This window comes from Macaca mulatta, chromosome 19 (assembly GCF_049350105.2).
Source record: "Macaca mulatta isolate MMU2019108-1 chromosome 19, T2T-MMU8v2.0, whole genome shotgun sequence".
Taxonomy (NCBI): domain Eukaryota; kingdom Metazoa; phylum Chordata; class Mammalia; order Primates; family Cercopithecidae; genus Macaca; species Macaca mulatta.
In genome coordinates, this window is record NC_133424.1 from 67466793 (window position 1) to 67489550 (window position 22758).

The following is a 22758-nucleotide window of genomic DNA, read 5'->3' on the forward strand; positions in this document are numbered from 1 at the left end:
CAATGGGATGCACTTAAATATTAAGCCTCCACCACCATGTAAAATGCATAGTTGTCGTCAGTCACGATGGCTCACGCCTGTAATCCCAGCACTTTAGGAGGCCGAGGCTGGTGAATCACGAGGTCAGGAGTTCGAGACCAGCCTGGCCAACATGGTGAAACCCCGTCTCTACTAAAAATACAAAAATTAGCTGGGCCTGGTGGTGCATGCCTGTAATCCCAGCTACTGGAGAGGCTGAGGCAGGAGAATGGCTCGAACCCAGGAAGTGGCGGTTGCAGTTAGCTGACATTGTGCCACTGCACTCCAGCCTGGGTGACAGAGCAAGACTCCATTTCAAAAAAAAAAAAAAAAAAAATGCATGTTTGCTTGTCACACATGTGTGTGTCCACCTGTCCATGAATATTCATAGCTCCTTCTATAACCAGTTGAATACGTGCACGTAGCCAACCCACTCAGCGTAAATTCCTGCCTTGCCCTTCCCTCCCTTAAAGTGCCTGCTTCTGTTTTTTGGCAAGAAGCCACGCTTCCAGTTTGCAGGTTGTGATCTGCTTCTTAAGAAACAAAGCTCCCCTCTCCAAATTCATGAACCCTGGAATTCTTTTTGATAACAGAGCCAAGAGTGCTCCACATGGGAGATCCATCTGGTCCCCGACCTGCTGTGTGACTTTGGGGGAGCCCTGCCCTCAGTTTTCCCATCTCTCTCCTGCCTAAGCCCTGGGTAATAGACATGGAGTCACTTTCAGCTCAGAGAGAAGCTTTATTCCTCAGGGCCCTCCTCAGGGCGGGGGCAGTAGGTAGGAAGACTCAGCCCTCAAACTTTTTCTTGCGGCCCTCCATTCCACTCAGTGCATCGATGTTCTTGCGCCAGTCTCCCACCTCCCGGTTTTCCTGGAGGATGGCGATAGAGTCAGAGATTAGGGTCTCTTCCTGGTCTCCAGTCTCTCAAGAATCCCTGTCTTCCCTCCAGCCTGTGGGGCCACTCTACCCTGGATGCCTGTCTAAGTGTCTAGTTCTGGAGCACTTCCCATCTTTTCAAGATAATCCCCGCCAATTTTCCCCATAACTTCCTGTCTCCCTCATGCACTTCCTGTCCCCCTCATGCACTTCCTGTCTTTCCCCAGCACTTCCTGTCTTTTCTCATGCATTTCCTGTCTTTCCCCATGCACTTCCTGTCTCCCTCATGTACTTTCTGTCTTTCCTTATCCACTTCCTGTCTCCTTCCTGCACTTCCTATCTTTCCCCTACACTTTCTGTCTGCCTTATGCACTTCCTGTCTCCTTCCTTCTTATTGTAGTAGTTCATCCTTATCTGCAATTTTACTTTATGTGGTTTCAGTAAACCATGGCCCAAAAATATTAAATGGAAAATTCCAGAAATAATTCATAAGTTTGATGGATTCTCATAGGACATAGCCTAATGCTAGGTCACAATGCCTATGTCATCCACCTCACTTCATCTCAGCACATAGGCACTGTCATTTCACATCACAAGGAAAAGAAGGGTGACTACAGGGCCATAGGATATTTTGAGAAAGAGACCAATTCATATGAGTTTTATTACAATATGTTATAATTGTTCTATTTTACTATTATTATTATTATTTGAGACAGGGTCTGGTTCCCTCACCCAAGTTGGAGTGCAATCTCGACTCACTGCAGCCTCAACTTCCTGCGCTCAAGCTATCCTCTCACCTCAGACTCCTGAGTAGCTGGGACTACAGGTGTGTGCCATCATGCCCAGCTAACTTTTTTTTTTTTTTTTTTTTTTTGAGATGGAGTCTCCCACGGTTGCCAGGGCTGGAGTGCAGTGGTGAGATCTCAGCTCACTGCAACCTCTGCCTCCCAGGTTCAAGCAATTCTCCTGCCTCAGCCTCCCAAGTAGCTGGGATTACAGGCATCCACCACCACACCCAGCGAATCTTTGTATTTTTACTAGAGATGGGGTTTGACTGTGTTGGCCAGGCTGGTCTCAAACTCCTGACCTTATGATCCACCTGCCTTGGCCTCCCAAAGCGCTGAGATTACAGGTGTGAGTCACCACACCTGGCAACTTTTGTATTTTTTGTAGAGACGGGGTCTCGCCATGTTTCCCAGGCTGGTCTCGAACTCCAGAGCTCAAGCAATCTGCCCGCCTTAGCATCCCAAAGTGTTGAGATTACAGGCATGAGCCACCATGCCCAGCCTTCTTTTATTATTATTTATTGTTAATCTCTTACTGTGTCTAATTTAGAAATGAAACTTTATCATAGGTACGTAGGTTTGTATAGGAAAAAAATTATATATAGGGTTCAGTACAATCCATGGTTTCAGGCATCCACTCCTGTCTTTCCTGTCTTCTTCTTTAAGATAGGGTCTTACTGTGTTGCCCAGGCTGGAGTGCAGTGGTACAGTCATAGCTCACTGCACCCTCGATCTCATGGGCTCAAGCGATCTTCCTGCCTCAGCCTCCTGAGAAGCTGCATGCCACCACCATGACTAATCAATTTTAAAAAGAAATTTGTAGAAATTAAAACAATATCGTGGTGGTGTGCACCTGTAGTCCCAGCTACTTGGGAGGCTGAGGTATGAGAATCACTTGATCCTGGGAGGCGGAGGTTGCGGTGAGCCGAGATGGCGTCACTGCACTCCAGCAGCCGAGATGGTGTCATTGCACTCCAGCCCGGGCAGCAGAGACTCCATCTCAAAAAAAAAAAGGAAATTAAAAAAAAAATTTTTAAATCTCAAAGATTACAGGCATGAGCCCCTGCACCCAGCCCTTCATGCACCTCTTTGCTCTTACATGGACTTCCTGTAGCCCTAATGCACTTCCTGTCTTCCTCTTGCATTTTGGAGGACCCCATACTAGCTAGCTGCTTCTACCCCCAACTTCAAGCACCGTCTGCCCTCCAGCTAGGCCCCAGGGTTGTTGGTACCCACAGCCCTTCCCCTCAGCATTCTCTTTCCTGGCCTTAGCCCACACTCACCTTCTCGGTGTCCTCCTTCTTCACCTGCTTGAGGTGGGCCCGCAGGTCCAGGGACTCCTTAGCCCGGGCCCCCAGCAGTGCCTGCATCATGGCATCTGCAGAGATCCTCACTCTCCGCAGGGTGGGCCGCTTAAACTTGCCCCGAAGGTCAAAGATCTTCTGGGTCAGATCTGCGATCTGGGGGGAGGCAGTATACAGGGGTGTGGATACTCCTGCCTCCATTTCCCCCTCACCCAACTCTTCCACCCTACACTCCTTTTTTATTCTCCTTATCTCATCTTCCAGTACCAAGGCCTCATCCAGTCTCTTCCCAGCTTAGGCTCCCAGTCTAAGCTTCTAATCCTGGAACTGAATCCCCCTCTTCATACGCTCCAGCCTCACCTCACAAAACCACTGGCATAACCTGGTCCAGCTACATGCAAATCACAATTCCCTGGCCAATGCCTGAGCTAATTTACCAACATGTGATGCCCTGAAAATGTTCACTAAGATATTTTCTGTTTCCCAACCCATGGCCTTCCATGTGCTGTTCCCTCTGCCTACAACAGCTTTCCTTGACTATATTGTACTCATCCTTCTGCCCCAGCCCTGCCAGGCTCACAGTTGTCCTGGGTCTCCTGGGATGTGCAGCCAAAAGCAGCTGCAAGGGGTCAGGCAGAGACCAAATACCAGGTATCTCACTACCCCGAAGGTACCCGAGCTGCCCATGCGTCCCACCTCTGTGATGTTCTTGGTGACTTTTGCCTGTATGTCATATCTCTCTTCATCCACCTTGTCCACACGGGCATGGAGCTGTCGGCACAAGTCCTGGAGGAGGAACGTGGTGTGTGTTTTTGGGGGAAGCCTGGAGGCCTGGAGACCTGAACCCCTGGGTCTGAGGGAGGAGGGGCTGGGGGCCTGGACTCCTGGGTCTGAGAGAGGAGGAGTTGGGGGCCTGGACTCCTGGGTCTGAGGGAGGAGGGGCTGGGGCCTGGACTCCTGGGTCTGAGGGAGGAGGGGCTGGGGCCTGGACTCCTGGGTCTGAGGGAGGAGGGGCTGAGGCCCTGGACTCCTGGGTCTGAGGGAGGAGGGGCTGAGGCCCTGGACTCCTGGGTCTGAGGGAGGAGGGGCTGGGGCCTGGACTCCTGGGTCTGAGGGAGGAGGGGCTGGGCCCTGGACTCCTGGGTCTGAGGGAGGAGGGGCTGGGCCCTGGACTCCTGGGTCTGAGGGAGGAGGGGCTGGGGCCTGGACTCCTGGGTCTGAGGGAGGAGGGGCTGGGGCCTGGACTCCTGGGTCTGAGGGAGGAGGGGCTGGGGCCTGGACTCCTGGGTCTGAGGGAGGAGGGGCTGGGGCCTGGACCCTGTCTGGGGTAGGAGGGCCACATGATCCTGAAGGAGTAGGTTGGAGCCAAGACTCCAGAGACCTGCACACAAAGGGTGTTAGGGGCCGGGAGTCCCACGAACCATATAGAATTGGGTAAGGACAGACATATTGGACGCCTGGGTCCCGAGCAGAAGAGGGGACAGAGGCTGTTCTGCTGAATTCCGGGGACTAGAAACCTCGGATCCCAGGCTGGGCAGGAGTACCTGCCTTGGGAGCCGGTACCTGCAGCTCCGCGAAGCCCAGCCCAGCCAACTCCAGCGGCTGGCAGCGCGTGCTCAGAGCGCGCCCCTTCTCTCCGCGCCGCTCCTCCGCCTCTCGCTCCAGCTCCTGCTTTGCAATCTGCAGCAGCAGGGTCTGCGGAGGGGTGGGAGGGAAGCGTAGCCCACCCGGGGCATCAGGAAAAAGACCAGGCGTAGGGAACCCCGTCTGCCCTTCTAAACCCTCGAGTTTCGTCTCCACCTTTCCAAGGCCCCGCCCCACCCGGAGCAGGACTCCCCGATAAAGCCACGCCCCGAGCGGCCAAACCCCCGCCCACTCCCGCCCACCTACCCCGAAAGCCCCACCCACTCTCAAGCTCCGCCCCCTGAGCACGTGCCTGCTCCTTCCCTGGACCTCCCGTGCTCACCTTCAGCTGCAATTTTCTCGAGGCGGAGATCTTAGATTTTTTCTGCCAGGGTGAGATGGAGCAAGGAAGCATCATGGAGGGGGATCCGGAGACGACGGTGGAGGGGACCTCAAGGCACCCCCAGCAACCCCAGCCGGTCCAGATTTGGGCCCACTTCCAACTTGCGCCCTGAGTCTATGACAGGCCACGCCCCTCATTCCCATCCACCAATCCGGGTCTCTGGCTTTGGATAGGCACTTCCCATCTATCCCTAAGGAAATCCAAGGGCAACGGAACTACGCCCACAGGCGGCTGTCACCAATCCGAGTGTGACCCTTTGCAAAACTCCGCCCCTGAAGCCTCTCCGCGTAGTCCCCGCCCCCTTCGTAGCCTTGGCTCCTCCCCCCACTCCTAAGGTCTCGGGTCCTTCCAGCGCCTGTACTCGGCCCCCAGGAAGCCCCTTCCCACCTTGGCGTGTGGCTCCGTGGCGTAAGCGCGGTAGTTGGAGGAGCGGCGTCTGATTGGGGCTGGTGCAGGGCGAGGTTCCCCAGCCTGGGTTTGGAGGAGTGGGGACCCCATCACCACCAAGACCCCACCCAGCCCTTACCGTACCGCACCCTCTGCTAGGGCTGCAGCCTCCCGCCCCAGACCCCTCACTGCAGCGCCCACCCTGGCCCTGGGGGTCCCAGCCACGCCTTAGCCTGCTGCTCTCACCGCATCGCTGCTCCTGGAAGGAGAGAAACCGGGGATGGGGGTTAGTGGTGGGCTGTGTCCTGTCTGTCTCCTAAGGGACCCCCGGAAGCCCCTCTGACCAAGAGGTCGGGGGACACCGCTTCCCCTTCCTCTGGTTCCAGGAGTCTGACTCGCAAACCCGCTTCCTTTCTTCAACCAAGAGCCCCTACCCCTACCTCACAGGCCAGGGGTCCAGCCTCTCAGCTCTGACCCCTCTTGGGAACCTGAGAGGTCGCCCCCAACTCCCACTGCCTTGGGGCATCACTCACTTATCTGCCATGCTGAGACTCAGGCCGGGAATGGCAGGAGGTGAGGACAGGGGCGTTTGGAGGGTCGGTGAGGGGACCGCCTGGGTGACCTTCAGGGTCCCAGGGACCGTCAGTCTCCTCCCGGCTGCTTGAGACTCCCCGAGGACACTGAGATAAAGGGCGAGGACAGAGACTAAATATACTGTCACCTCCTCCTCCCCTGCCCACCATGCGAGATAACGGGGCACGTGAGGGGTGGGGTGGGCCCTGCTCCAGCTGGATCACCAGCCACCTCGGGGCACAGGACTCCGGACCCTCCTCCCTCTGATCCTGGAGTCCTAGACCCCTCCTCCCTCAGACCCACAGAATGCCCAACCTCCCAGCCCCCTCCTTCCTCAGTCCTAGGACCCTGGGAGACCCCAGCCACTCCCTCAGACAAGGAGTCCAGGCCCCCAGCCCCCTCTTCCCTCAGACCCAGGAGTCCAGATCCCCAGCCCCTCCTCCCTCAGACCCAGGAGTCCAGGTCCCCAGCCCCTCCTCCCTCAGACCCAGGAGTCCAGACCCCCAGCCCCTCCTCCCTCAGACCCAGGAGTCCAGGCCCCCAGCCCCTCCTCCCTCAGACCCAGGAGTCCAGACCCCCAGCCCCTCCTCCCTCAGACCCAGCAGTCCAGACCCCAGTCCTGTCCTCCCTAGACCCACTGGTCAAGTCCCGGAAACCCAGGAATCTGGTTTCTGGCTTCCTCTGTCCACCACTCCTGGGTCTTTCTCTCCCAGCCCTGGAGACGGACATAGGACAGGAAAGACACTTGGACACACAGAGAGGTGGACATAACTTGCTTTACTTGAACCATCTGGGTGCTGACCAGGCCCTGGTGAGGAGACACCCCAGCCCCCAGCCAGCCACAGGGTGCCTGGGAACAAGGGGGCCAAAGTCAAGGGCTTGAGACTCAGGGTCCGATCCTAGACTGGGTTCAGGGCCTCAGAAGTGGAATTTGGAATTCTGAGAGAACAATCTAGAATTCTAGAAATAGAATCTCAAAAATAGAATTTGAAATTCTATCAACACTCCCAGGGTGGGGGTGGCGGGTACTGAGTGGGAATGATTAGAATAAAATTGGGGACTCTAGCAGCCAGCTTAGGATGGTATCAGCGGGTTCTCATCCTACAACCTGACTTTGGAAGTTGGAGATAAGGGGTATCTAGGGGTTGGGTCAGACTCCAGTGTTGGAGTGTGACTCACAGTTGGACAGAGCCAAAGCCCCTTGGGGCTGAGCCAGAACCTCTGAGAGTGAACCTGGAGACTCAGAGGGCAGCTGGCAGGGCTCCCAGTGTGGGGTCCCGCCCTCCAGAGGCTGGGTCAGGCCCTCAGGGGCTGGGCTGCTGGCTTCAAGAGGCTGGGCCAGGACGTCAAGGGACGGAGTTCTGGGTTCCACAGCTGGGTCAGTGCTGCCCAGAGCCGAGTCCTGGGACTTGCAGAAACGTGCGAAGGTCTCTGAGGGCCTGGCCCCGGTCTGTGGAGCAAATCCCGCTGCCTGAGCTCGCTCCCCGACCTGGGTGTTGAATCCCTGCAGCTGCTCCTGCCGCACGTCCACCAGGTATCTGCAGATGGGAAGCGCCATGTCAGGGACCCAGATTTTGATCCCCAGCCGGGATGTTCCCCGCCCTCCACCCCACTGGCTCACCGGGCTAATTCCACAATCAGGTTCCCTCCAGGTGCCACACAGGCCCCAAGCTCGGGGCTGAGAAGATGGACCACCCTGCAGTGAGGACCGAGGACAAGCCGAGACTCAGCTGAGGGAGGAGGGGGCTCTGGGAACCCAGACACTGAGGGAGGAGGGGCTGCAACACTGGAGTCTGGGTCCTGGGAAAGAAGGGAGCAGGAGGTCTGGACTCAGGGACCAGGGAGGAGGGGCTGGGTCTGGACTCAGGGACCAGGGAGGAGGGGCTGGGTCTGGACTCCTGGGTCTGAGGGAGGAGGGGCTGGGTCTGGACTCCTGGGTCTGAGGGAGGAGGGGCTGGGGGCCTGGACTCCTGGGTCTGAGGGAGGAGGGGCTGGGGCCTGGACTCCCGGGTCTGAGGGAGGAGGGACTGGGGGCCTGGACTCCTGGGTCTGAGGGAGGAGGGGCTGGGGCTGGACTCCTGGGTCTGAGGAAGGAGGGGCTGGACTCCTGGGTCTGAAGGAGGAGGGGTTGGGGCACCCGGACGCCTGGGTCTGAGGGAGGAGGGGCTTGGGTTCCAGAGTCTGAGGGAGGAGGGGCTAGGGGCCTGGACTCCTGGGTCTGAGGGAGGAGGGGCTTGGGTTCCAGAGTCTGAGGGAGGAGGGGCTAGGGGCCTGGACTCCTGGGTCTGAGAGAGGAGGGGCTGGGGCTTGGGTTCCTGGGTCTGAGGGAGGAGGGGCTGGGGGCCTGGACTCCTGGGTCTGAGGAAGGAGGGGTTGGGTGCCTGGACTCCTGGATCTGAGGGAGGAGGGCCTGGGGCTTGGGTTCCAGGGTCTGAGGGAGGAGGGGCTGGGGGCCTGATCCTGGGTCTTTGTGAGCACAGACGCCTCCTGCTTACCCACAGGCCACATAGAGGAGCTGGAACCGGCCATTGTAGCAGCTCTTGTGGTGGAGAGTCTCAGCAGAATTGAGCGGCAGGAAGTGGACAGTGAATGATTCCGGAGTGGGGGCTGCCGGAGGAAGGGGATAGAGGGGTCACCTCTGACGGGCAGAGCCATGAGGGCAGAAAGCCAGAGAGATATATAGAGCTGGGCAGAGCTGGGCAGGCACACAGGACTTGGAGATAACACTTTTTGTCCTCTTGAAGCTTTTAAAAAAATCTTTCCTCTGAGGTGGATTCCTGGAAAATTCTGGGAAGATCAGCCCAGCAGGCAGAGGCTCACTGTACAGATCAGGCAACTGAGACTAGAGAGGGAAAGAGGGTGGGTGGCCAGGGCCACATGTGACATGCCCTGTCGGACAGACACTCAGGGAGGGCCAGGTTGGAGGATGGCTGGAAGGAGGCCCAGCGCGGATCCGGGGTGCAGGATGGTGTTCAAGGGAGGGCTGGGACCCAGCACCCTGTGAGAATATTCTTGGATAGCTTAGCCCTTTGCAGATAAGATTGAATTCTACTAGTGGAATTCAGAATCCTAAGCATGCTCTCAGAATTTAGGAAAGGGAGAGAAAGAGAAGAGAGGAAAAGACAGAATATCAAGAAGCCGTCACTTGCCCAGGCATTCCAAATCATGTCAGTCCACACTCCAGTGTGAAACACTTGGAGGCTGGAGTCCCTGGCTTACCTGTTGTCCCTGGCCTACCCGGGACTTACCTGGAGTCCTGGCTTACCTGTTGTTATCCCTGGCTTACCTGTTATCCCTGGCTTACCTGTTGTCCCTGGCCTACCTGGGACTTACCTGGAGTCCTGGCTTACCTGTTGTTATCCGTGGCTTACCTGGAGTCCCTGGCTTACCTGGAGTCCTGGCCTACCTGGGACTTACCTGGAGTCCCTGGCTCCGGGCTTGCCTCCGAGCGCTGCTGCTCCTCCGGGTCCCCCCGGCTGGCTCTCGCGCGCCCCCAGGCGGCCACCTCGCGGAGCAGCTCTGTCACGTTGTGTTGCGTGATCTCCCCGGCAGTCTAGGGGTAGAAGGGGCGTGGCCAGACGTCGGGGCCGGGATGGCGGGGCGGGGCTTAGAACGCGGGGAGTCCTCGGTCCAGGACTAGAACTCCCGCAGCTGCTTGGAGGATGTGAAGTGGGGCGAGACCTATCCCGCGGGGATGGGGCCTGTTCCCTGAATGGAGTCGTCCCCGCCCAGCGACGGGTTGGGTCTGGAGCTGGGGCGGGGCCTGCGGTGGAGGCGGGGTCTTGCGCACCCACCCACCCCCAGCTCCACCCCACCCCCAGCCCCACCCCCACCCCCAGCCCCACCCCCAGCCCCACTCCCACCCCCAGCCCCACTCCCACCCCCAGCCCCACCCCCACCCCCAGCCCCACCCCCAGCCCCACTCCCACCCCCAGCCCCACTCCCACCCCCAGCCCCACCCCCAGCCCCACCCCCACCCCCAGCCCCACCCCCACCCCCAGCCCCACCCCCAGCCCCACTCCCACCCCCAGCCCCACCCCACCCCCAGCCCCACTCCCACCCCCACCCCCACCCCCAGCCCCACCCCCAGCCCCACTCCCACCCCCAGTCCCAGCCTCGCCGCGCACCTTGACCGGCTGTCCGTTGCTGGTCCGCAGAAGGCTCTCGTCGTCGGCTTCGATGCCGAAGGCCACGAAGGGCCCTGTGGCGATGTCCCCCCAGTACCCGCGCGCTGCCACGCGCTCCCCGCGCTGGAAAAGGAGGGAGAGAGGAGGCGGGTGAGGTCGAGGCTGGGGACCCTGACTCCTGGGTCTCCGAGAAGCAGCAGTGGGCCAGGACAGGCAGTGGACACGCACGTAGCTCAGGAGGCGACCCGACGCCAGGGTCCGGTTGGGCACGTGATAGGCGCTGGAGTCCCTGAGTTCAAAGGCGACGCCTGTGTCCCGCCAGCGTCGGAACTCCTGGGTGTGAATGACTTGGGCCTGGGGTGGGGGGCAGGAAGAAGGGACCCCTCAATGAACCCACCATGGAGGGACCCCTACACCATCCTCCCTCAGACCCGGGAGTCCAGGCCCCCAGCCCCTCCTCCCTCAGACCCAGGAGTCCAGACCCCCAGCCCCTCCTCCCTCAGACCCGGGAGTTCAGGCCCCCAGTGTCTCCTCCCTCAGACCCAGGAGCGCAGGCCCCCGGTCCCTCCTCCCTCAGACCCAGGTGTCCAGACCCCCAGTGTCTCCTCCCTCAGACCCAGGAGTCCAGGCCCCCAGCCCCTCCTCCCTCAGACCCAGGTGTCCAGACCCCCAGTGTCTCCTCCCTCAGACCCAGGAGCCCAGGCCCCCGGTCCCTCCTCCCTCAGACCCAGGTGTCCAGACCCCCAGTGTCTCCTCCCTCAGACCCAGGAGTCCAGACCCCCAGCCCCTCCTCCCTCAGACCCAGGAGCGCAGGCCCCCAGCCCCTCCTCCCTCAGACCCGGGAGTCCAGGCCCCCAGCCCCTCCTCCCTCAGACCCGGGAGTCCAGGCCCCCAGCCCCTCCTCCCTCAGACCCGGGAGTCCAGACCCCCAGCCCCTCCTCCCTCAGACCCGGGAGTCCAGACCCCCAGCCCCTCCTCCCTCAGACCCGGGAGTCCAGGCCCCCAGCCCCTCCTCCCTCAGACCCGGGAGCCCAGGCCCCCAGCCCCTCCTCCCTCATCCCAGGAGTCCAGGCCCAGCCCCTCCTCCCTCAGACCCGGGAGCCCAGACCCCCAGCCCCTCCTCCCTCAGACCCGGGAGCCCAGGCCCCCAGCCCCTCCTCCCTCATCCCAGGAGTCCAGGCCCAGCCCCTCCTCCCTCATCCCAGGAGTCCAGACCCCCAGCCCCTCCTCCCTCAGACCCGGGAGCCCAGACCCCCAGCCCCTCCTCCCTCAGACCCAGGAGTCCAGACCCCCAGCCCCTCCTCCCTCAGACCCGGGAGTTCAGGCCCCCAGTGTCTCCTCCCTCAGACCCAGGAGCGCAGGCCCCCAGCCCCTCCTCCCTCAGACCCAGGTGTCCAGACCCCCAGTGTCTCCTCCCTCAGACCCAGGAGCCCAGGCCCCCGGTCCCTCCTCCCTCAGACCCAGGTGTCCAGACCCCCAGTGTCTCCTCCCTCAGACCCAGGAGTCCAGACCCCCAGCCCCTCCTCCCTCAGACCCAGGAGCGCAGGCCCCCAGCCCCTCCTCCCTCAGACCCGGGAGTCCAGGCCCCCAGCCCCTCCTCCCTCAGACCCGGGAGTCCAGGCCCCCAGCCCCTCCTCCCTCAGACCCGGGAGTCCAGGCCCCCAGCCCCTCCTCCCTCAGACCCGGGAGCCCAGGCCCCCAGCCCCTCCTCCCTCATCCCAGGAGTCCAGGCCCAGCCCCTCCTCCCTCAGACCCGGGAGTCCAGACCCCCAGCCCCTCCTCCCTCAGACCCGGGAGCCCAGACCCCCAGCCCCTCCTCCCTCAGACCCGGGAGCCCAGGCCCCCAGCCCCTCCTCCCTCATCCCAGGAGTCCAGGCCCAGCCCCTCCTCCCTCATCCCAGGAGTCCAGACCCCCAGCCCCTCCTCCCTCAGACCCGGGAGCCCAGACCCCCAGCCCCTCCTCCCTCAGACCCAGGAGCCCAGGCCCCCAGCCCCTCCTCCCTCAGACCCGGGAATCCAGGCCCCCAGCCCCTCCTCCCTCATCCCAGGAGTCCAGACCCCCAGCCCCTCCTCCCTCAGACCCGGGAGCCCAGACCCCCAGCCCCTCCTCCCTCAGACCCAGGAGTCCAGGCCCCCAGCCCCTCCTCCCTCAGACCCGGGAATCCAGGCCCCCAGCCCCTCCTCCCTCATCCCAGGAGTCCAGACCCCCAGCCCCTCCTCCCTCAGACCCGGGAGCCCAGACCCCCAGCCCCTCCTCCCTCAGACCCGGGAATCCAGGCCCCCAGCCCCTCCTCCCTCAGACCCGGGAATCCAGGCCCCCAGCCCCTCCTCCCTCAGACCCGGGAATCCAGGCCCCCAGCCCCTCCTCCCTCAGACCCGGGAGTCCAGACCCCCAGCCCCTCCTCCCTCAGACCCAGGTGTCCAGACCCCCAGTGTCTCCTCCCTCAGACCCAGGAGTCCAGGCCCCCAGCCCCTCCTCCCTCATCCCAGGAGTCCAGGCCCAGCCCCTCCTCCCTCAGACCCGGGAGTCCAGACCCCCAGCCCCTCCTCCCTCAGACCCGGGAGCCCAGACCCCCAGCCCCTCCTCCCTCAGACCCGGGAGCCCAGGCCCCCAGCCCCTCCTCCCTCATCCCAGGAGTCCAGGCCCAGCCCCTCCTCCCTCATCCCAGGAGTCCAGACCCCCAGCCCCTCCTCCCTCAGACCCGGGAGCCCAGACCCCCAGCCCCTCCTCCCTCAGACCCAGGAGCCCAGGCCCCCAGCCCCTCCTCCCTCAGACCCGGGAATCCAGGCCCCCAGCCCCTCCTCCCTCATCCCAGGAGTCCAGACCCCCAGCCCCTCCTCCCTCAGACCCGGGAGCCCAGACCCCCAGCCCCTCCTCCCTCAGACCCGGGAATCCAGGCCCCCAGCCCCTCCTCCCTCAGACCCGGGAATCCAGGCCCCCAGCCCCTCCTCCCTCAGACCCGGGAATCCAGGCCCCCAGCCCCTCCTCCCTCAGACCCGGGAGTCCAGACCCCCAGCCCCTCCTCCCTCAGACTCGGGAATCCAGGCCCCCAGCCCCTCCTCCCTCAGACCCGGGAGTCCAGGCCCCCAGCCCCTCCTCCCTCATCCCAGGAGTCCAGACCCCCAGCCCCTCCTCCCTCAGACCCGGGAGTCCAGGTCCCCAGTCCCTCCTCCCTCAGACCCGGGAGTCCAGGCCCCCAGTCCCTCCTCCCTCAGACCCAGGAGTCCAGGCCCAGTCCCTCCTCCCTCAGACCCAGGAGTCCAGACCCCCAGCCCCTCCTCCCTCAGACCCGGGAGTCCAGGCCCAGCCCCTCCTCCCTCAGACCCGGGAGTCCAGGCCCCCGGCCCCTCCTCCCTCAGACCCGGGAGTCCAGGCCCCCGGCCCCTCCTCCCTCAGACCCGGGAGTCCAGGCCCCCGGCCCCTCCTCCCTCAGACCCGGGAGTCCAGGCCCCCAGGCCCTCCTCCCTCAGACCCGGGAGTCCAGGCCCCCGGCCCCTCCTCCCTCAGACCCGGGAGTCCAGACCCCCGGCCCCTCCTCCTGTGCCCCTCACCCCGCGGTCATGCAGCTTCATGCGCAGGTCCCAGTCGCTGACACCGTGCCGGGCGTCGTAGCGGGAGCCCAGGTAGTGGCGCAGCCGCGAGTCCCAGAGGCGGCTCATGGGGAAGGCCTCCGGCCCTTTCTCGCCGCCCGCCCAGAAGCGGAACACGGCCTCCAGGGCGTCCCGCTCGCGGAACTGCGGGGCGAGGCACGCGTGGGGAGAGAGGGAAGCAGAGAGGGATGCAGGGAGAGCGGCTTCTAATTGACCCTCTCTTCCATCCCAGAACAGGGGAACGATTCCCCCGTTTCTCGGATGGAAAAACTGAGGTTCCGAAAGCAGAAGCCACCTGCTGCCCCCAGGCCAAATCCCACAGTGGGAGTCGGGGACTGGGACTCGAACTCCCGAACCCGCCGCCTGCTCCATCAACGCAGGTCCTTTGGACTGCGCACTTCCATTCTTCCCGCGGCCACCCGATCCCAGATGGAGGCCGGGCGGTGGCACCTTGAGGGCTCGGAGGCTGAGCCAGGGCAGCTGCTCCTCCAGGCGGTCGGGCTCCGGGACCAGGTGAGCCAGCAGGTCGGCCTGGGCGCGCACGAAGGCGGCCACCGGCGGGCGCAGCAGCGCGTTCCCCCACACCTCCAGGAAGGTCTCGCTCCGCTCTAGGGAGAGGGGGAGATAATTGGGGGAATGTGCGGAGGAGGGAGCCCAGGAATTAGACCGTTAATATGTTGTTAGGTCATAGTCATATAATGAAGACAATGAACCCCTGCAAACTCCCCACGCATTCCAAAAACTACATGAAGAACAGGGCCGTGGGCGAGGTGGCAGGCGCCTGTAGTCGCAGTTACTCGGGAGGCTGAGGCTGGAGAATCGCTTGAACCCGGAGGCGGAGGTTGCAGTGAGCTGAGATCGTGCCATTGCACTCCAACCTGGACAACAGAATGAGACTCCGCCTCTAAAATAAATAAATAACTACCTAGAAGAGGGAATTAGAGTTGCAGATTCCACACTCACCGCAGACACAGAATATTTGGGGCAAAAGATAACAATACAACAGTAAAACAAAAATACAAATTGTAAAATATGGTGTAAGCATTTACATTGTATTACATATTATAGGTAATCTTTTTTTTTTTTTGAGACGGAGTTTCACTCTTGTTTCCCAGGCTGGAGCCCAATGGCACGATCTTGGCTCACCACAACCTCCGCCTCCTGGGTTCAAGTGATTCTCCTGCCTCAGCCTTCCGAGTAGCTGGGATTATAAGCATGGGCCACCATCCCGGCTAATTTTGTTTTTGTTTTTGTTTTTAGTAGAGATGGGGTTTCTCCATGTTGGTCAGGCTGGTCGAGAACTCCCGACCTCAGGTGATCCACCCACCTCGGCCTCCCAAAATGCTGGGATGCCAGCATTGGCGTGAGCCACCATGCCTGGCCTATATTATAGGTAATCTAGAGATGATTTACGGTGTATGGGAGGATGTGTACAGGCTATTTGTGAGTATATCTTTTTTTGTTTTGAGACAGTGTCTCACTCTGTTGCCCAGGCTGAGTGCAGTTGTGCTGTCATAGTTCACAGTAACCTCGACCACCTGGGCTTAAGGGACCCTCCCCCTCCAGCTTCCCAACTAGCTGGGACTAGTCATTAGCTACCACACCCAGCTAATATTTTATTTCTTGTAGAGACGGGGTCTCACTATGTTGACCAGGCCAGTCTCAAACTCATGGTCTCAAGCAGTCCTCCCACTTCAGGCTCCCAAAGTGTTAGGATTACAGGCGTGTGCCACTGCCCCTGGCAGTACTACACCATTTTGTGAGGGACTTGAGCATCCTCGGATCTTGGTATCTGCAGGGGTCCTGGAACCAGTCCCCACTGTTACTGAGGGATGAGTGTATATACCTTTCATTGTATATAATATATATATACACACATAGACATAGAAATAGTTTCATGTGCCGGGCGCGGTGGCTCAAGCCTGTAATCCCAGCACTTTGGGAGGCCGAGACGGGCGGATCACGAGGTCAGGAAATCAAGACCATCCGGGCTAACATGGTGAAACCCCGTCTCTACTAAAAAATACAAAAAAAAAAAACTAGCCGGGCAAGGTGGCGGGCGCCTGTAGTCCCAGCTACTCAGGAGGCTGAGGCAGGAGAATGGTGTAAACCCGGGAGGCAGAGCTTGCAGTGAGCTGAGATCCGGCCACTGCACTCCAGCCTGGGCGACAGAGCGAGACTCCATCTCAAAAAAAAAAAAAGAAATAGTTTCATGTTAGTTGTTTAAGAACTTAATAGAAGAGAACTGTGTGCCTTTTAGTAAAATAGATCAGTTTAGTTCTAGCTGTTTAAGAACTTTGAACAATCTGTACTCTGAATTCTCTGGGTTATTAATGACTGATATGGTTTGGATCTGTGTCCCACCTAAATCTCATGTTGAATTGTAATCCCCAAACGTTGGAGGTGGGGCCTGATGCGAGGTGATAGGGTCATGGGGGCAGATTTCTCCCTTACTGTTCTCGTGATAGTGAGTTCCGACAAAATCTGGTTGTTTGAAAGTGTGTGACTCTTCCCCGCTGCCTCTCTTGCTCCTTCTCCTGCCATGGAACAGGTGCCTGCATCCCCTTCACCTTCTGTCGTGATTGTAAGTTTCCTGAGGCCTTCACAGCCATGTATGCTCCCTGTACAGCCTGTGGAACTGTGAGTCAATTAAACCTTTATTCTTGGGGCCAGGTGAGATGGCTCATGCGTGTAAACCCAGCACTTTGGCAGGCCAAGGTGGGCAGATCACCTGAGGTCAGGAGCTCGAGACCATCCTGGCCAACATGGTGAAACCCTGGCTCTACTAAAAGTACAAAAACTTAGCCGGGCATGGTGGTGCATGCCTGTAATCCCAGCTACTTGGGAGACTGAGGCAGGAGAATTGCTTGAATCCAGGAGGCAGAGGTTATGGGGAGCCAAGATTGTGCCATTGCACTCCAACTTGGGCACGGGGCAAGACTCTGCCTCAAAAAACAAACAAACAAACCTGTTTTCTTTTTCTTTTTCTTTTTTAGATGGAGGTTTTGCTCTTGTCACCCAGGCTGGAGTGCAATGGCATGATCTTGGCTCACTGCAACCTCCGCCTCACGGGTTCAAGGGATTCTCCTGCCTCAGCCTCCCGAGTAACTGGGACTACAGGCACCCGCCACCACGCCCGGCTAATTTTTGTATTTGTAGTAGAGATGGGGTTTTACCATGTTGAGCAGGATGGTCTCGATCTCCTGACCTCGTGATTCACCCGCCTCAGCCTCCCAAAGTGCTGGGATTACAGGTGTGAACCACTGCACCCAGCCTCTCCTGGAATTTTCTAAGTGGTTCTAAGATGTATTATATTTAACCCCATTTTACAGGTAGGAGAAGCTGAGGCTCTAAGATGGCAAATTACATCAGAGGGGACCATCATCAATAAATATATATGATTTTTTTTTTTTCCATCAGAGGTACCACACTGGAAAATACCAAACATTTTTGGTTTTTAGATGGAGTTTTGCTACCGTTGCCCAGGCTGGAGTGCAATGGCGCGATCTCGGCTCAGTGCAACCTCTGCCTCCCGGAAAAATAACCAAACTTGTTAATTGTACCGTTGAAATGCCAGAATCCCTCTAGGGAGGGGGAGGAGACCAGCAGTCAGAATTCCTGGGTCCTAGCAACAGACCTTGCAGCCCCATCTTCTCTGGATCCTCTAGGGCTAAGCTGAAGATCAACATGTGTCGGGCCACAGCTTCCAGATTATTCTCCAGCACAAAGAACTAGAAGGATGGACAGGGTAGAATAATTCTGAGACCTGTTTGCCTGGGCCCTAGGAGACCCAGGAGAGCAGGCCCTCAGCTCTCTCCTTCCACACACCCAGGAGTTCTGTACCAGCCTCTTCCTTCAAACACAGGAGTCTGGGTCCCCAGAGCCCTCTTTCCTTCCATTCCTCAGAAGACGTGATCTTTGAGCTCTTCCTCACTACAGAACCCACGAGTCCCAAACCCCAGCCCCTTCCTTCCCCAAGACGCATGAGTTCGCTCCCAACTTCCACCTCCCTCAGATCTAGGAGTCTCCAGCCCCTTCATTCCTGGACCTGAGGTTTTAGAATTCCAATCCCTTCCTCCCTCAAGGACTCGGGAATCTGGGCTCTCATCTTTATCCCAGCTCACGTTGAACCTCCTGCGAGGCCAGAGCTTCGCTCGGGACAGCGTCCGCAGCAGGTGCCGTCCATCCACAGAGCCCAGAAGCAGCACGTCTAGCTCGGGGGTGCTGTGCACCGTATCGGCCTGGGAATCTGGGTCCACAGGAGGACCTGGCAAGATGAAAGCCGGCTGGGGCACCATGGTGGTTGGCAGACCGAACACCGTAGCATCCCCTGCAACAATGGACTACAAATCCCAGTAGGCGTCGCGCCTGCGGCCTAGGTTCTAAGGGGAGGTGTTTCCTTCGAGTATTCTGGGATTCATAGTCTGCAGACAGGACCTCGGGGCTGCCCCTGGGAGCGCGCCCTCCGCCGTTGGATCCTTGGAGAACGTTAGCGCGCCCCCTGCCACCGACGCTGGGACTACGAGCTCTAAAAGGCCGTCTGCTCAGGCTGGGAAGGCAGACGGTGTATCAGACCTTGCGTGCTGGGACTCACTTTCAGCCTGCAGGTCCAGCGCCGGGGACAGGCCCCACCAGGATACGGAGCCGAAGCCCCTGCCGGAGCCGGCAGGTGTGGTCATCACCCTGCGGAAAAGACATTCTGAGAATCCCACATATTGCCCGCCCCGCTCCCCTCCCACCGCCCCGCACTTCTCGCCCCTTTGCCTCCACATGATACCCTGCCCACACCTTTATCCTCCAAATATCCCGGGACGCCCCTTCCTCTCTGCTCGGTGCAGCACTGTGGACCCGCGGCACTCCGCAACTGCTGCCCAGAGTCCCCGCCCTTTTCGATCAATCAACCAATGGGAGCATGGGGGATGGGACCACAGCGAGCAACTGACCAATGAAAGTGAGCGAGGCCCGCCCCCTACAAACTTTTGGCCAATGGGAGCACTGAGGGCCAGGCTTCCCCCACCCCTAGGGGAAGAGGACGTGCGGACGCGGTTGTCATGACGACGGCGCTGACGGGAGAAGGGGCGGGGCTGAAACAGGTTGGGGCGGAGTCAGGGTCGGTCCAAATTTCTGGAATGGAGGGGCCCTGGGCTGAGTAAAATTGAGAGTGAACGGAGCATAATCTTATTTCCTGTTTTTTTTTTCTTTTTTCCATCTGCTGCCTTTGCTCCTACGTAACTGAATTTTGAGCAACCCAAATAAAGTGAAGTGTCTAGACTTTAGACGGCAGGCTTCTGAGCCCGCTCCCCGCCCCAGCACAACGTGGGCTCTACCACCCAGAGCTGCCCACAGGTGGGGCGCTGATGTGCAGGTCATTAAATATTCAGGGATTTTGTAAGCTGGTTATTGTCGCACGAAGCAATAATTTATTTATTTATTTATTTATTTATTTATTTATTTATTTTTTGAGAGGGAGTCTGGCTCTGTCGCCCAGGCTGGAGTGCAGTGGCCGGATCTCAGCTCACTGCAAGCTCCGCCTCCCGGGTTTACGCCATTCTCCTGCCTCAGCCTCCCGAGTAGCTGGGACTACAGGCGCCCGCCACCTCGCCCGGCTAGTTTTTTTTTGTATTTTTTAGTAGAGATGGGGTTTCACCGTGTTAGCCAGGATGGTCTTGATCTCCTGACCTCGTGATCCGCCCGTCTCGGCCTCCCAAAGTGCTGGGATTACAGGCTTGAGCCACCGCGCCCGGCCACGAAGCAATAATTTAAACTTACAGCTATATCCTTTTGTAGTTTCTAGGCGGGATGATTTGGTGTTCACGCGCATGTGTGAGATGTGCCTCCTTCAAACCTTGTTACGACATCGGCACATTACCCTTCTGACATGAATTTTAAAAAACTACAGGTAAATTCTGTAATCGTACAGTTAAATGCACTGCATTAAAATAAGGGTAAGTCGGCCGGGCTCTGTGGCTCACACTTGTAATCCCAACACTTTGGGAGGTCGAGGTGGGCAGATCACTTGAGGTCAGGAGTTGGAGACCAGCCTGGCCAACATGGTGAAACAGCGCCTCTACCTTAAAAAATACAAAAATCAACCGGGCGTGGTGACACGCACCTGTAATCCCAGCTACTCTGGAAGCTGAGGCAGGAGAGTCTGTTGAACCCGGGAGGCGGAGGTTGCAGTGAGCTGCGCCTCTGGACTCCAGCCTGGGCAACAGAGCAACACTGTCAAAAAAAAAAAAAAAAAAAAAAAAGCAGAGTCTGAATGAGGCACATCTCTAGATCACCCCAGCACTCCGCACTGGGCTCAGCGCCCAAGGAAACTTGGCTCTCTGCCTCCTTTCCTTGCCCAGACACATGAGCTTAGACCAGTCACCCTTTCTGAGCCTCAGTCTCCTGCTCTGTGAGATGGGAATGTAGCGTGTAGCTGGCAGAGGGACAGCGGATCTGCCTCCTGAGGGCAGATCTGGGTACTGGGAAGACAATACCCACTGGGGAAATGAAGGCTGAGACCTCAGCAGTTCCTGTAGAATCAGCCTGGCTAACCAGCCTCTCCCAGGCCAGCTCTAAGCCTGCAAGAGCCCCAGATCCTGGCTTTCTCTCTGGAGAATTAATGCCTTTCCTCAGCAAATGAGCCAGAGTGATTTTTTGAGACGGAGTCTTGCTGCGACGCCCAGACTGGAGTGCAGTGGCGTGATCTCGGCTCACTGCAACCTCCACCTCCCAGGTTCAAGTGATTCTCCTGTCCCAGCCTCCCAAGTAGCTGGGACTACAGGCGTGTGCCACCACGCCCCGCTAATTTTTGTATTTTTATTTTATTTTGTGTGTGTGTGTGTATGTTTTTTGTTTTGTTTGTTTGTTTGTTGAGATGGAGTTTCACTCTTGTTGCCCAGGCTGGAGTGCAATGGCACCATCTTGGCTCACTGCAACCTCCGCCTCCCAGGTTCAAGTCATTCTTCTTCCTCAGCCTCCCGAGTAACTGGGATTACAGTCATGCGCCATGACTCCCGGCTAATTCTGTATTTTTAGTAGACACAGGGTTTCTCCGTGTTGGTCAGGCTGGTCTCCAACTCACGACCTCAGGTGATCTGCCTGCCTCGGCCTTTCAAAGTGTTGGAATTACAGGCGTGAGCCACTGAGCCCGGCGATTTTTTTTTTTTTTTTTTTTTTTTGAGACGGAGTCTTGCTGTGTCACCCAGGCTGGAGTGCGGTGGCATGATCTTGGCTCACTGCAACCTCCGCCTCCCAGGTTCTAGCAATTCTTCTGCCTCAGCCTCCTGAGTAGCTCGGATTACAGGTGCCCACCACCAAGCCCTGCTAATTTTTGTATTTTTAGTAGAGACGAGGTTTCACCATGCTGCCCAGGCTGGTCTCGAATTCCTGAGCTCAGGAAATCCACCTGCCTTCAGCCTCCAAAAGTGCTAGGATTACAGGCGTGAGCCACCATGCCCAGCCCCAGTGATTTTTTTGTATTTTTAGTAGAGTCGGGGTTTCACCATGTTGCCCAGGCTGGTCTCAAACTCCTGACCTCAAGTGCTCCACCGGCCCAAAGTGCTTGAATTACAGGCATGAGCCACCGCACCTGTCCCAGAGTGATCTTTAACATAAATAAAATAATGTCTCCCACCTCTTCAAATCCTCCAAATGTTTCCCGCCGCACCTGGACACATTCCCAGCTCCTTAGCTTGGCTCCCTATTCCCTATGCAGTTATCCACCCCTGAAGCCACACCAGCCTCTTGGCTCCTTGAAGAACACACCATGCCGTTTGAACCCCAGGGCCTTTGCAACTTGGGGTTCTTTTGCCTTGAATTCTCCTCCCCCTCATCTTTAGTAGCTGGGACCACAGGCAAGTGCCGCCATGCCCGGATATGTATGTATGTATGTATGTATGTGTGTGTGTATGTATGTATGTATGTGTGTGTGTATGTATGTATGTATGTGTGTGCATGTGTGTGTATGTATGTGTGTATGTGTATGTATGTGTGTGTGCATGTGTATGTATGTATCTCTGTGTGTATGTGTATGTATATGTGTGTGTATGTATATATGTGTGTATATGTATGTGTGTATGTGTATGCGTGTGTGTGTGTATGTATGTGTGTATGTGTGTGTGTATGTGTGCATGTGTATGCATGTGTATGTATGTGTATGTGTGTGTGTGTGTGTGTGTGTGTCTGTATGTAGCGAAAGGGTCTCACTAGTTGCCCAGGCTGTTATTTATTTATCTGAGACGGAGTTTCACTCTTGTTGCCCAGGCTGGAGTGCAATGTCGCGATCTCGGTTCACTGCAACCTCCGCCTCCCCGGTTCAAGCGATTCTCCCACCTCAGTCTCCTGAGTAGCTGGGACTACAGGCATGCGCCACCACACTCAGCTAATTTTGTATTTTCAGTAGAGATGGGGTTTCTCCGTGTTGGTCAGGCTGTTCTCAAACTCCTGACCTCAGGTGATCTGCCTGCCTTGGTCTCCCAAAGTGCTGGGATTACAGGCATGAGCCACCGCGCCCGGCTTTATTTATTTATTTAAGACAGGGACTTTCTCTGTTGCCCAGGCTGGAGTACTTCAGCCTGAAACTCCTGGGCTCAAGCAATCCTCCCACCTCTGCATCCCTAGTAGCTAGAACTACAGGCACATTCCCCCATACCTAGCTAACTTTACAAATTTTAAAAATAGAGATTAGGTCTCACTTTATTATCCAGGCTGGTCTCAAACCCTGGGCCCCAAGCAATCCTCCTGCCTCCCAAAGTGCTGGGATTATAGGCCTGAGTCACTATGACTAGCCTGTTTTGTTTTTCTTTTCTTTTCTTTCTTTCTTTTTTTCTTTTTCTTTTTTTTTTTTTTTTTTGACAAGATCTCCTTCTGTGGCGCAGGCTGGAATGCAGTGGCATAATCACAACTCACATCAGCCTCTAAATCTTAGACTCAAGCAATCCTCCCGCCTCAGCCTCCCAGGTAGCGGGGTCTACAGATACGCATCACCATGTCCAGCTGATTTTTTTCTATTCTTTTGTAGAGACAGGGTCTCACTATGTTGCCCAGGCTGGTCTGGAACTCCTGGGCTCGAGCAATCCTCC

At 57.9% G+C, this 22758-nt stretch overlaps 2 protein-coding genes, 2 long non-coding RNA genes and 1 other non-coding gene across 6 annotated transcripts; 3 read left to right on the forward strand and 2 right to left on the reverse strand.

Moving 5' to 3' along the window:
* Nucleotides 1–737: 737 nt before the first annotated feature.
* TNNI3 (troponin I3, cardiac type) lies at nt 738–6091 on the reverse strand. Its single transcript, XM_001085820.5, has 8 exons — nt 5930–6091; nt 5643–5655; nt 5397–5480; nt 4950–4991; nt 4547–4678; nt 3680–3769; nt 2963–3139; nt 738–888 (listed from the first exon to the last, which is right to left on the reverse strand). Exons 1-8 carry the CDS (start codon nt 5938–5940, stop codon nt 805–807), a joined length of 633 nt encoding a protein of 210 aa, XP_001085820.1. The 5' UTR covers nt 5941–6091; the 3' UTR covers nt 738–804.
* On the reverse strand, nt 738–18459 carry DNAAF3 (dynein axonemal assembly factor 3). Of its 2 annotated transcripts, XM_077981905.1 has the most exons (17): nt 18282–18459; nt 17812–17954; nt 17325–17418; nt 14138–14295; nt 13649–13831; nt 10325–10450; nt 10097–10219; nt 9387–9522; nt 8465–8576; nt 7591–7665; nt 5910–7507; nt 5397–5480; nt 4950–4991; nt 4547–4678; nt 3680–3769; nt 2963–3139; nt 738–888 (listed from the first exon to the last, which is right to left on the reverse strand). In XM_077981905.1, exons 1-11 carry the CDS (start codon nt 18457–18459, stop codon nt 7120–7122), a joined length of 1716 nt encoding a protein of 571 aa, XP_077838031.1. In that variant the 3' UTR covers nt 738–888; nt 2963–3139; nt 3680–3769; nt 4547–4678; nt 4950–4991; nt 5397–5480; nt 5910–7119. The 2 variants fall into 2 exon arrangements, with proteins under 2 accessions (XP_077838031.1, XP_077838032.1); XM_077981906.1 differs by lacking the exons at nt 738–888; nt 2963–3139; nt 3680–3769; ... (1 more) ...; nt 4950–4991; nt 5397–5480 and having other exon boundaries at nt 6728–7507; nt 7591–7769.
* LOC144337353 (uncharacterized) lies at nt 7320–19646 on the forward strand. The gene is made up of 3 exons (XR_013410394.1): nt 7320–7503; nt 16684–19099; nt 19440–19646. It is a non-coding gene; the product is annotated as an uncharacterized LOC144337353 (long non-coding RNA).
* LOC144337358 (uncharacterized) lies at nt 13679–16677 on the forward strand. Its single transcript, XR_013410399.1, has 3 exons — nt 13679–13720; nt 13920–14200; nt 16239–16677. It is a non-coding gene; the product is annotated as an uncharacterized LOC144337358 (long non-coding RNA).
* Nucleotides 19463–19566, forward strand: LOC114674260 (small nucleolar RNA U13). The gene has a single exon (XR_003725275.2). It is a non-coding gene; the product is annotated as a small nucleolar RNA U13 (small nucleolar RNA).
* Nucleotides 19647–22758: the final 3112 nt, after the last annotated feature.

Excerpts from the sequence above, each read along its gene's own strand:
- TNNI3 (XM_001085820.5), bottom strand. Across the intron at positions 4,679-4,949 it reads CGAGAAAATTGCAGCTGAAG|ACCCTGCTGCTGCAGATTGC; the intron begins GTGAGCACGGGA and ends ACCCCTCCGCAG. Across the intron at positions 889-2,962 it reads AGAAGGAGGACACCGAGAAG|GAAAACCGGGAGGTGGGAGA; the intron begins GTGAGTGTGGGC and ends GCCATCCTCCAG.
- DNAAF3 (XM_077981905.1), bottom strand. The coding sequence starts at position 18,459 with ATGTGGAGGCAAAGGGGCGAGAAGTGCGGGGCGGTGGGAGGGGAGCGG. Across the intron at positions 13,832-14,137 it reads TCAGCCTCCGAGCCCTCAAG|TTCCGCGAGCGGGACGCCCT; the intron begins GTGCCACCGCCC and ends CTCGCCCCGCAG. Across the intron at positions 10,220-10,324 it reads CGGGTCGCCTCCTGAGCTAC|CGCGGGGAGCGCGTGGCAGC; the intron begins GTGCGTGTCCAC and ends CTCCTTTTCCAG.